The following is a 13,705-nucleotide window of genomic DNA, read 5'->3' on the forward strand; positions in this document are numbered from 1 at the left end:
TAAGCCCTAGCCCTAGCCCTAACCTAGCCCTAGCCCTAGCCCTAGCCCTAGCCCTAACCCTAATCCCTTGAATTAATCCTAATAAATAGAATGCATTGACAGAACCGGCACAAACACGACTGACGTGTCTAGTGTAATGCATTATTACCGCTTCGAAATAAAAAATACTAATAAAACACTTTTCTATGTAATGGTGCAACTTACTGAATGACAAAAATATATATGTAAATTTAAAAAATTACAAAATACAAAATACACAACACTTAACACCCCAGCAGCCCGTAATACAAATAAATATGAGCGTATTAGTGAAAAAAGAAAAATATTTCAAACTGGTGCTTGCAAAATATTGCGCATCCGCCGGTATACAACTACTGGAAACTCTCAACATCGTTGGCCTTATGCAATGACATAGCTCGTAGAGATGAAACACCAGTGAGCGGAGCTCATACGCACTCGCTGAGCCAGACAACCGTGTTGCCATGCAGGCGTCATAGGGCATTGTTTAGAGATCGTGCTTTCGAACAAAATCACATTACATTACGTAAAAGGGTATTATGACGTATTTTTAAAGTTTGTGGTGCTGTATTCTAAAGGTAGGCCAAAATGTATATGTAAATTAAAACAATTACAAAATACACAAAACATAACACCTCAGCAGCCCGTAATACAAATAAATATGAGCGTATTAGTGAAAAAAGAAAAAATTTCAAACTGGTGCTTGCAAATATTGCGCATCCGCTGGTATACAACTACTGGAAACTCTCAACATCGTTGGGCTTATGCAATGACATAGCTCGTAGAGATGAAACACCAGTGAGCGGAGTTTATACGCATTCGCTGAGCCAGACAACCGTGTTGCCATGCAGGCGTCATAAGGCATTGTTTCGAGAACGTGCTTTCGAACAAAATCACATTACATTACGTAAAAGGGTATTATGACGTATTTTTAAAGTTTGTGGTGCTGTATTCTAAACGTAGGCCCGCCTCTGTACACTTAAAAATATTCCGGTACGTAAGTCCCTTTTCAGTCAAAGTATTTTTCTTTCTCCGAATTTTAAAAGTATCATAGCTGTTCTTTTAATGTATGGCTATTTTACTAAACAATCGCCAACACCTGAAGGTATGATGTAAATCCAGCTAGGGTGCATGCAGGTAGCAAACGTAATGTAAGTCCCTAGTATGGTGATCTACCTTCAATTGCTGGTGATCCATAGCCCGTTATTATATTGTATTGTTTTCTATAATAATATCGTTTTATGATTACATGCTAGTTTACTTTCTTTGTGATATTCTAGTATTTATTGTTCATCGTCAACAGGTTTTTAATTTCTAAATTTTTTTATGTTTACTATAATAATTGATTGTTCTCGTCACGGTATGACTGAAATATTGCCGATGTGGCGATAAATATTAAATCACTCACTCACTCAAAATATTCCAGCTATATGACGTGAGTCTGTGAATTTCATTGTCAGGAGTTAAACCACAAAAGAACAACAAATTATACACGGCTACAATTGATGCCTAGTAACAAATGGTTGTCACACAAGGGTAAAATTGGAGCCTAAAAACCTAAGGTGATCACAGAAGGGTAGGATTGGTACCTAGAAACTAATGGTGGCATGACTTGGTGCCTAGTATCCTATGGTGTTCACACAAGGTTAGAATTGGTGCCTAGTAACATGTGGTGGTCACACAAGATTAGAATTCCTGCCTTGTAGCCTATGGTGGTCACACAAGGTTAGATTTGGTGCCTAGTAACCTATGGTGGTCACACAATATCAGGATTGGTGCCTGGTAATATATGCTTGTCACACAATGTTAGAATCGGTACCTAGTAGCCTAGTCACTCAAGGAAAGTTGATGGATCTCAGATTTAGGTGTGGAGCAAGAAGCACCCCAAGTTGTTTTGTTCATAATATCTTTCACTGGTTGTTTATGGTTTGAGGCAGTTACACACTTTCAGAATATTGTTGGAATATTAAGTGAGGTGTTTAACATACTGGGCAGAAATGCATGGAATTGTCAGAACATTAAGTTTTTATGTGTGAATCCCATTTCTGGTGTCCCTTGCTGTGATATTGCTCGATATTGCTTGAAGCGGCATAAGATCATACTCACTCACTGTTTGCCTCTTGTTAATCAGTAAATCAGTTCTGCGTAAAAGTGTCCAAGTTCTGCCGCCAGTTCTTCTTTAGGAAGTGCTTCAAACTTACTGGATATCTCATGTTGTGGAAAGAACATACCGATTACCAAGAGGCAAATATTTTAGTAACATTTTGTTGTTAATTTGGTATAATTAAGGATGCATTTTGATAGATAATTTAAGTATTTCACGGTCTGGGTGAAACGACAGGAGAAACATGACCACAGTCGGAGGAAAAAGTCCGTGCTTTCATGACGGACATGTTTTGCATGGGCAGCAAGGAGGTTAACAATATTGTGATCGTGAGAGCTCATAGACTGAACCCTGGGTTTACGCGGCTCACCGGTTATAGTGATTTTTTTTAAACCGGCGATAAAAGTGCAGTCTTTGTAAAAGCAAAAAAGAGAGCACATTCCAAAATCATCAAATCACTAAGCGAGTGAGAGAGTAAAGGCGTCAACTTGCGCCCTGGTTCCAACAGGTTAGTAAAGATGCGTCAAATCGGCTTGTTGATGGTGCCATATTTATGTATGACAGAGACAACCGAGACAATGTTCAGATAGCTGGAAAGCCCTCTGATTTCCCCAGATCGCCAGTGAGTACATCTCGGACACGCACAAATCATATGTTAACAAACGCACGTGGTTCGTTGTTGACACCGGAGGCAGGATCAGGGCATAACACGGAGGCCACGGCTACGACGACGTAAAGAGTTCCGCCCGTACCCTCTCTCTCTCTCCTTTTTCAGTAAAACATGCCGTTCCGAGGATTTATTCCCCGGTGTGATATTCCAAAAAGGGGCGCTGATATAAAATGTTGGGGGGTTGAAGCGTTTAATGGGGGTTTAGAAGTTTGGGGTATTATTGAAAAAGCGTTTGTGCGGGTGGGGTGGGGTGAATTGAAAAATAAAACGCCGATGTCCGTCTGCTTTGTCTCTGTTTTTCCTCCTCCGGCTTGGCTGCTCACTTATCGTCTCATCACCTTCAGCTGTGGCGATGTTTTCTTCTTCCTTGGTGACAATGTTTGTTCAGAACATATATGAGTCATTTTCAAAAACGAATGAGTGGAGGCAGATGACATTGTGATTAAGAGTTGAACAACGGTTGAACTGGACGCAAAGCATATGATGGTTGAGTGTTGAAGAAGTAGGTCTGAACAAACGGAAATGGAGGCAGAGGATATGATGGTTGAGTGGGGAGGAATTGGATCTGAACAAACGGTGGAAATGGAGGCAGAGGTTGAGGGTTAGTGTCATTAACAGTTTTTAAATATATTTTCAAGTGCGAATGATCAAATGCTGAATTGAACTTTTGGAATGCTAAATATTTGCGCTACATCGAAGTTCATGATGAATATATCTTTAGACAAGTCATCTGGCGTAAGTAGCACCAGGGAGTCATCTCTCTACATCAGATACTCCCATGTTGAAGTCACCCCCAAGCAAGAGCGGAACATCCCCCTCTTCCACTTTCAATTTCAGAAGAAACTTGACCAACGTGTCAAGGGCCTTTTTCTTTTTCTCCATAGACACCTTATGAGGACCATGCCAACTGGCACAGAGGATCACAAAATTAGGAGCCCCTTTGCTCTTTATTTGACGGACGCAAAGTCTTGGCAGCTCAAAGTAGTCTGAGCCCATGTCACTTCTCCTCACCATGTTGTCATACATGTTTCGCACTGATGTTTTGTTGTCAATCTTTGAGTATGTGATTTCCCTTGTATCAAATATGAAACCTGCTTCATTGTGGCCTTCATACTGAAAATGGTCGGGAACATCAATGTCTTTAAATGCGCTCGAATGAATACCCGTCCAGACAAATTCTTGTAGGCAAACCACCAGAGGGCTTTCTAACTGTAACACATCTGCAATGTGACGCTTTCTTTTCCCTCTCATCCCTGCTGTGGTGTCTCCATTAGCATTCATATCTAGAATCACATACTCAACAGGGGCTGTCGCCATGGCTTGAATGTACGCAGACTGATAGGATCACTGGACAGTCACTGAAACAGAAATTGTGTCAACATTACAGAATAGTTTTTCAAGTCAAAACACCTCCCTGAAAAAGATAACTTTCAAGACCATTCATTCTATTTGCCACTATACAAGCATGAACTGTATGTCAGGTACCCATCCTTTGGGTGAGGATCTGATCTGAAGAGGTCAAGTGTCCTACAATTATGGTGATTCACGGCAGTTTCAATAAAACATAGTTTTAGACAACTAGATTGTTCTGTTATTTCAATACTTTCATTTGCTGTGTGACTCCACACTTCAAAATATTCCAGCTATATGATGTCAGTCTGTAAATTACATCGTCAGGTGTTAAACAACTAAAGAGCAACAAATCATACACACACAAATCATTAGCACTGGAGCCTAGTAACCTATGTTGGTCACACAAGGTTAGAATTGTTGCCTTGTAAACATATGGTGGTCACACAAGGTTAGAATTGCTGCCTAGTAGCCTATGGTGGTCACATATGGTTAGAATTACTGCCTAGTAACCCACGGTGGTCACACAAGGCACATTGATGGATCTGAGCTCCACAGACAGGTATGAAGCAGCATGCACCCTATGTGTTTTTCCTCATAATATCACTGGTTGTTTTGGGTTTATCATTTACTCACTTTCAGAATATTGTTGGAATATTAAGTGAGGTGTCGAACATACTGGGCAGAAATACATTGAAATGTCAGAGTTAGAGGCACCTAGATATTCTATAAAAAAAAAGGATCGTGTTATGTTGGGACCACTATACATAACATTTGCACATCGATCAGACTTAGAAACTGTTCTCCCACAACCAATGTTGTCAAAAGATGCAAGGGGACTGAATGGTCTGACTTGCTGACTTGGTCGATGCATGTTGCCCAGTAGCATAGATTGAGGTGCAGAATGTCAGTCACTGGAGTGTCTGGTCCAGACTCGATTATTTACATAATACCACCATATATTATAGCTAGGATGTTGCAGTATTAAACAACAAACAATCCTTGTTACATCTTAGAATCACAATGGTCTTTGAGAGCACATACCAGAGGTCCTCTGTTTTTGTCAAAGTGATGGAGCTCTGACTGTTGATGCTTCAGTCTTTCCATTACATATTTTGTTTATGTCACAGTCTCTTAGTCAGGCATTCTCCAGTATCATTGAATCTGAATCTGTATGTGATTGTCCCCACAAAGCCTATACCCTAAATTATTTCAGATTTTCAACATGTCCACCACATAAGCAACTTTTGAAACCTTTTTGTCGTCATTCGTCAGCCATTTTTGTCTAAATGAAATTAGTGAGTGAGTTAGTTTGGTTTAATGCTGCTTTGAACAGAATACACTAGTATCAACATGAATCTAGGAGGGTGGAAGGTGTACTAATTACTGGGTAACACTTTAACTGCTGCAGAGAGATCCTAAAAGACAGGGACTATGGTGCTACATCAAGGAATTCACTTAGATAGCTTAGATAGGCACCATCTTCTAAAGTCAGCTTGGATAGACATTTAAAATAGTTAAAATCTGATTTTCAATATTATCGCTGAAAATGAAAAATTAACACACACATGGAATGTTCTGAACAAAATACAATGTCCTCATAAATCCGAAACACACACACACACTGAATCTCCATATCATAGGTCTCTTTACCCTAATACGAGTGAAACAAACAAACAAACAAACAAACACACACACACACACACACACACATCATTTACCAGTAAAAGCTCTCTTCCTGTTACTTCCTTGTCCAATTGACCTCATATCTAAACTTTTTCAGTTTACACAATATACTCCATACTTACATGCAAATCCAAGAAAATGATTCGGTATGTAAAATATCAAAGAAGCAGTAACAATCCCTTTTCAAACAATCTCTTCTCAAACTGAAAATAGAAAGCTTCTGTCTCAGATCAAGTGTTTGCGTTATGATCTATAAATAGCCGTGGGCAAGTCCTTACCTGAATGTTGAACAATGCGTACACATACTTATAGCTTGCCGTCAGTATTCCGATTTTAGACATGACAGCACAATTGTAAAACGTTAGCTTTTAACTGTCAGATGCATAGAAATCATTATTAAATATTTAACTACATTTGAGGGGGTGTGTTGAACTGGCCATTTGCCATAAACTCTCTTTTATACCCTAAACTGATTTATTTGTTCTTTGATAATTGTATTAGAACCTTTAAGCATATGTCTTTACATTACAAATGTTACAACAATGGTATTTTTTACACTTTTATTGCATTAATCATTTGTTGCAGTGCATTTTTTAGTTCTTGGATCGTTTTATTAAAAATTGAAATAAATTCTTTTGTTTAACGCCGCACTCAGTGTAGTCAGGACCAGACAATCCGGTGATTGTCATGAGCAGTTGGTAAACGTTAACATGAATGAGTCAGATCCCGTCAGTCAAGCAAATGTATAGTTTAATAAAACTACCTGTAGACGGTTGTGAAGGGAAGGGAGAGAGGTGTCGCGGGAATTTACCTGGATCAAGCAGGAAACATAACGAGCAGCTTTTGGGAACTTGGTCTATTTGGAGTATTTTCTCTACGTTCATAGTTTCAACACTCCATTGTCGCCCATCGACTTCCACTTTGAGCAAAACTTCTCTGTATTTGATAAACATGTTCACTGAAAACCAGTTTCTGTGTTTGGAGTGCTCACAAAAGTTCCGCCTCACATTTCGCATTTTATCCGATCTGACCTCATCATATACTGGTCATTAAACATATAGGGCATTCCTAAGTGATAAACAACAATTGGTGGGCGAGTACACTTTTCCGTAGAGTTTAGCAGTATTCCAGAAATAACACAGTGAGGGACACCTGAGATGGGCCACACACATTTGTTCCATGTATGTTGGGTTTATGAGTTCAGTTCATTGGATTGTACAGTTCGGGTTCTGGGGCACACATACTTTGTTGGAGAGCTATTTTTATGGTTACGTCAATCCATTGAGGAAATGGTTTCAGTCACACCATAATGATTGCTAGCTGTCAAGACGAATACGTTCTGCAACAGTCGATTGTGCCTCCTGTCGTTGGAGGACAGCAGTCGGGTGCCTTGGGGAACTGGGAACAAGGTAACTTTCGTCCCAACACTCAACCTCGACCCTTATTGCAAGAACGGGTGATAGAACTGGAAAGGTTCAATTGGGATACAGGTTATGTCGTGCCTTAGCATGGTATACATGCCTTTCGACAACGTTTCAATAAATAGAATTAACAGTGATATTTCTATTTTTACAATGACAATGGTAATGTAATATTTTTTATGTTACATTTTGAGTTTGCCCAGAGTCTAAAGGCAGAAGGCAGTGTCTGATAGGTCAGTCATGCGTAGCAACATTCTTATGGGCCGAACCAGCCTGACACTTATTGTTGTGGATCATATCGCTGTTCAAACTCAGCACTTGCTGGAGTATAAGGACTCTCTATGCCTTTTGTTGCAGGTTTCCACATTATCCTTGTCGACATTCAGTGAAAGGTTTGAGAACAGGTTTCTGTATACCATGTTTCCGACATGTCGGGTCAGACGAAGGGGTTCATTCTTAAGTTAAATATCCTTGGCCTTTGTTCACTAAGATGGCATTTTCTGATGTATTATTAAAATGTAATCCAAAATCATTTCATTTCAGAAAGTGAAATATGTAAACCGCCTTCAAATTTGTTTGATCTTAGTGGAATGTGCAGGGAGGCGTATTCTGTCTGTCTGCTGGGTATTTTGTCTCTGACGCTGAGGTGGTGTCGTAAAAGTGAGTGAATGAGTTAGTTCTACGCCACACTCAGCAATATTCCAGCTATATTGCGGCGGTCTGTAAATAAAACCGTCTTAACCAGGCAATCCAGGGATCAACAGCATGAGCATCGATGTATGCAGTTAAGATACGATGGCATATTTCAACATAGTCAGCGAGGCCGACCACCCGATCCGTGAGTCGCCTCTTACGACAAGCATGGGTTACTGAAGATCAATTCTTACCCGGATCTTCACGGGTCGTGACGTGGTATTGTCATAGACAGAGCTCATTGTCTCTCACACATGGGGATGAAAGCATCTTGCTCTGCTAAACACTGCCAAGCATGTCACAAGAAAAACACAAGATGATATAATTGTAGTTAAAACAAACACCTACCTTTACCATTATTTTCGGTTCAAACTCTAATATATGAAATGTATGAAATCTGGATATTTCAACATCGTTGTGGAGGTGTAACACACTCCGGTGTTACAAATGCTAACAATTTGCCTATTGTGTAAAGATACCTTCTAAGACAGCCTGCGTCCGCTACAGTGGAACTCAAGAGTGAGTGAGTTAAAATATATAATCACATCTCAATATTTCAGCCATATCGTGATTAAAACAAGTAACCTATTGATCATTTATGAAGTTTTATGATACAGTCGTCGTCAAAGACAGTAAATAAATTATCACACAGAGAATGTAAACTAGCACGGAACTAGGACTGAATTAGATGATTTGTACAATACAATATAAAACGCACTGAAATATTAGCAACTGAAGTTTGATCATCATACTGGGGCTGGATTTACAATATTGGTCCAGGTGTAGGTGATATTTTTACAAATTGGTTAGATTATAAGTCTTATATTCAAACATGTTTTCTTGAAGTCCTGTTGGTTAGCTCCAGTTTCTTAATTCTTTCACGCAGTTCTAAGTTACTACAGCCTCGAAGTATATGGGTTTTAAAGCGCCGTGAAGATCTGGGTCGTAAATGGCCTTCAGCAACATTTGGTAGTTAGACCCGTTGACTTGATCCCTGAATCTTTTCGTATCCCCTTTGCGATGCATTAGCAGGAGTGTCTGGTTCGGATCGGACTCAATTATTAACAGACCACCGTCATTTAGCGACGAGCCTTGATCATCAAACAAACCTTTCACTCTTGGGTAATGCTGGATGCAACCAAATGACACATTAATATTAATCTTCATTCACATGCAGATCTTTATAATTGTGGTGCTGTGTACGAATTGTTATGATCCGGATTAGAATTGATTTTCAGTAACCATTGGTGGTCAGGCTCGTTGACTTGGTTGATACATGTCATCGTATGTCAATTGCGTAGATCGATCTTGTGCTGTTGATGACTGGATTGTCTGGTCCAGACTCGACTTCTTACAGACCGGGGCTATATAGCTGGAAAATTGCTGAGTGCTGCGTAAAACTAAACTCACTCACTGTTCTGGTTCATGTAAGCAAAGTAACCATAGTAAATTTACATAATGTTTGAACCTTTGTGTTTAGATGCGCTTGAACTGCAGCTTAACCTTGGTGAATATAGTGCTTTCTCTATGAATGTGGTATGCTGGAAGGTCTTTCTTCGCTCATGTATGTCAGGTACCACAGCTCAAATGCATCTGGAAGGTCTTGTTATTATTCTTCAAAGAAGTTCGCTCGTCATGCCCGGTTTGAATCAAGGCATGTGTGAAGCCCACCACTGGGGGCTGCAGTGAAATGATTTAAAAGCGGCTAAAAATACTCTGAGCACTCCTTCAGATAACAGTTTTCACATTTCTGGATTTTAGTTTCATCACTGAAAACATGTTTCTCACTCACTTGAAACCTCTCACTCATCTAACATTGGCCTGTGGGGCAGAACCAGTGTTTTTCTGTATGTTCCTTCGGGTGTCTGGGTTTTGTACCCTTCTCCCCAGTCACTCAAGATCTCAGTCTGACCCTTCTTCTGGTCTGGGGATGATGTAGCTGAAATAATTTCAACAAGTCTGGTGTGCTGTTCAAATCCCTTATTTTGGAATAGTTATGGCACAATAGTCCTCACATATTACTTGATCTATACAACTACACAGATTCCCTGAATTCCTGGAAGGGTGACATAGGCCCCAGCCTGAAGCCGACGTAAAACATCTAAAACGAACGACGATTCTCTTATAAAACTGTTAAATTTTCTACTTCATCTGGACCATTCTCTCAATATACAGAGAAAACCTCTTCAGTCAACGGTGGGTTAGTTGTCCGCACCACTCACCGGACAACTAACAAAATAGTACTGATGACAATTTTGGCCCAAAATTATGTCCTTCCGCATACAAAAATGAGTCATATCCCAACTAAACAACAAGAAAATCCCATTATGACATTTACAGGAATTAATCGATACCATAAAATTCTCCCAGGTATAAAATTGCTTAAGTAATTAGCTTAAGTCAATGGTCAAGCATTCAAAACAAAACATTACTCCAGACAGGTAGGCGCCAGATGATACTTCTTCAACTCAATCCAACCCCTAGGGGTACGTGTTCCTTTTCCAATTTCTAGCATCCTCGCTGACCATTAATTTCCTAAAGGGTATATGAGTCACCCGATCCAATCCACTCATTTCCAATATTATATTTGTTATTTGCAAGAGAAATGAATTAGTATGATTTCTTTACTCTGGTCAATGCATTTTCCAAGTACATTGACCCTTCTTAACTTGACTTCAGATTTTCCTAAAATCTTTATCACATCTATCTATAAGTTTTTGTAATAAATATCCTGGTTATACATGCCCATCCTGTTGTAGAGCATGTCGTCCCTTGCGACTGACCAATGACTTAAGCTCAAGCCTATACATAAGTATGTCAAGTCTATAACGATTATACACATAGGTATAAACATCAATAATACAACAATACAACATCAATGAGAGATAATAATTGAGAACATTTGTATCTGAGGACCAGAAAACTCAAGATTTGAATACAGAAAAATCTCTCAAATAGGATCTGTCTCGGGTTGTACCAATCTGAGAAGTGAAACAGATGTTATAGAGAATAACCTGACTGAAAATACTGATAAAATTAGCAGATGCAGATATAATTTAGTTGTTGGCGATCTATAACCCATTTTTATACTGTGTTGTCCTAATTTGAAATCCAGTTTTAGAGAGAGTTACTAGTTTTATTCTTTGATACTGTGATATTCTGGTTGATTTTACTGTCCTTCGTCGGCAGGTTTTTATAATTTATATGTATTTATGGTGAATTCACAACTTGTTCATAGTCACGATATGGCTGAAATATTGCCGATGTGACTTAAAATCTTAACTCACTCACTCACTATAACGATTATACAAATAGGTATAAACATCAATAATACAACAATACAACATCAATGAGAGATAATAATTGAGTACATTTGTATCCGAGGACCAGAAAACACAAGATTTGAAATACAGGAACATGTCTCAAATAGGATCTGTCTCGGGTTGTATCAATCTGAGAAGTGAACAGATGTTATAGAGAATAACTTGATTGAAAATACTGAATGAAATTAGTATATGCAGATATGACATGTATTACAATTCAAATCAAATATCGGAATAATGTAATGGATACTTGAACATTTTCTTTTTTTTCTTCACAAATCACGACAGTTTTACACACCATCTTATGCATCCAAATTATCAATGCACAAAGCATGCACCATCTGAAGACAATATGGAATCAATCATTTATACATGTGGACGGTAGTATATCATATTTCAAGAAAAAAATAAGTGGGTGTAATCCTTCATTCTACCATTACTAAGTGAAATGCTCAAATGTAAACAATCTATTAAATTAGACATAATCAATTAGGACTGAAAATGCGTCTGATTCTATGACCGCTTCACTATACAACACTGCCGCGAGACTTCCTCTTGACCCCCAACATGGCTGATATCTGAAGTGAACTGAAGTGAACTTTATTTACAGTCGTGATGGAAATAGTAATAATAAAACATTTATCAAAACTCGATAAAGACAATGAAATCAGTTTTTCCTCTACATTTATTGGAGAACCTTCCTATTATTTTCGTTTTTATCAAAAGAACATTCAAACTCAATTTCAATGTAAAGACCCAATCATAAACAAACAATATTTAACTTATCAGAATACATATCTATTTATAAAAATAATAACAGCAAAATGTTACTGAAACATTTGCTTCTGTATGTCTGTTTCAATTTAGAATGTTTTACACAACATGAGATATCCAATAAGTTTGAAGTACCTCCTAAAGAAACACTGGCGGCACAATTTCGACACTTTAATGCAGAACTGATTTACTGATTAAGAAGTATCAGTGAGTGAGTATGGTTTAAACCCGCTTTTCGTAATATTCCAGCAATATCCAGCAAGGGACGACTGAAATGGGCTTCACACATTGTACCCACATGGGGAGTCAAACACTGGTCTTAGACGTGATGATCGAACGCTTTTACCATTAAGTTACCCAACAGCCTCTCAAGAGGCGACCCGTGAAGATCCGGGCAGGCCATTTCTTCCCCGGTCTAAACTTTCCCCGGGGAGAATCTGACCTAGGCCAAACATTCCCCGGGGAAGTTTTGTCCTGGGAAATTCATACCCGGGAAAAAGTTTGGGCTAGGCTAAAGTTTCTTTCCCTAGGCTAAAGTTTCAAATCAGGTATGAAGTTTGACAGCAATCACTTGAACAAACACAAACATAAATTGGTGCAGCAAAATTTTGTTTCTTGAAATGAACACATCAGTTATTCTCTTAGGATCTTATAGTCTCATGCAGGCGCTTATACCTGTCACCTTGACAAGGACAGCATCCATCACTTCCTCTTCCTGACTTATCTAATCCTGATTGTACCATATCGATCTTAAATATCTTTCATTATCCATTGTTTAATGCCTCTATTCCATAAGGCTAGATTCTCAGGACCCATCCGCCACTCCATTCTACCACTCACTGTTGACTACTCTTTTCCATTGTACTGCAAGTTACCAACTAATCAAACAGTCCTTCAGCATAGGTCAACACTCGAAATTAAGCACATTTATGATTGAATCCTCTAAATCAGCGTTGCAAACTCCCGCCTTCCCGGCCGTCCGGGACGGTCTGTTTTGCGACCGGACGGTCAGTTTTAAGAAGTTGCACGCCCGATGGTCTGGCTGTTAAATCAGTGTAATTTTGTAATGTAACCTAACCAATTAAGATCAAAGTTTCTTCCCTGACATAAAAATCGTGTTTCTGTCCTCATTCGTCATTGGCCAAGTGATCGAAATTAAATCTATCCGGCCAGAGCCCGTTTTAGATCTAGACCTGCACTCATAACAGTGCATTACTGAGTACGCTCTAGACATGCGATGCCTATATCGGTGTAAGGAGCTCTGGTTGAAGTTTACAGCATGGCGACGTCCAGGCAATGGCATGCTTTCCGTATTGTTTGATTATCAGCTTGGCCTTTTATATCATGCTGCGACAATTTTTAGGACTTCCAGCTGCCCACAAACGCAAGACTCAAGCTGAGAAAGATAAAGAGTATGAAAAAAAGAGGAAACGTTTAATTGTTCTTTCGTGGAAGACAGATTTTCCATGGATTATAACCGACGAGGTTCACGAAAGAATATATTGTAAAACATGTAGATCGGTGTATGGCCCACTCAGTACCAGGAAAGTAACAGATAAGTTTCATAAGTATGCATCAGGACCTTTTGTTGTAGGTTCCAGTAATTTAAGACGTGATTCTCTTGTCACGCATGGAAAATCGGACGGACACAATTTTGCACGTCAAT

The 13,705-nt window shown here is 39.1% G+C and overlaps 1 protein-coding gene and 1 long non-coding RNA gene across 2 annotated transcripts; both read right to left on the bottom strand.

Moving 5' to 3' along the window:
* Nucleotides 1-3,147: 3,147 nt before the first annotated feature.
* On the bottom strand, nt 3,148-6,075 carry LOC124273752. The gene is made up of 2 exons (XM_046709053.1): nt 5,951-6,075; nt 3,148-4,150 (listed from the first exon to the last, which is right to left on the bottom strand). Exon 2 carries the CDS (start codon nt 4,107-4,109, stop codon nt 3,546-3,548), a length of 564 nt encoding a protein of 187 aa, XP_046565009.1. The 5' UTR covers nt 4,110-4,150; nt 5,951-6,075; the 3' UTR covers nt 3,148-3,545.
* Nucleotides 6,076-9,907: 3,832 nt separating this feature from the next.
* LOC124273753 lies at nt 9,908-10,589 on the bottom strand. Its single transcript, XR_006897732.1, has 2 exons — nt 10,498-10,589; nt 9,908-10,450 (listed from the first exon to the last, which is right to left on the bottom strand). It is a non-coding gene; the product is annotated as an uncharacterized LOC124273753 (long non-coding RNA).
* Between the last annotated feature and the right edge of the window lie 3,116 nt (nt 10,590-13,705).

Source organism: Haliotis rubra, unplaced genomic scaffold (genome assembly GCF_003918875.1).
Source record: "Haliotis rubra isolate DU_JTF1 unplaced genomic scaffold, ASM391887v1 Scf1837, whole genome shotgun sequence".
NCBI lineage: Eukaryota > Metazoa > Mollusca > Gastropoda > Lepetellida > Haliotidae > Haliotis > Haliotis rubra.

Coding starts and splice junctions, on each gene's coding strand:
- LOC124273752 (XM_046709053.1), bottom strand. CDS start 4,109: ATGGCGACAGCCCCTGTTGAGTATGTGATTCTAGATATGAATGCTAAT.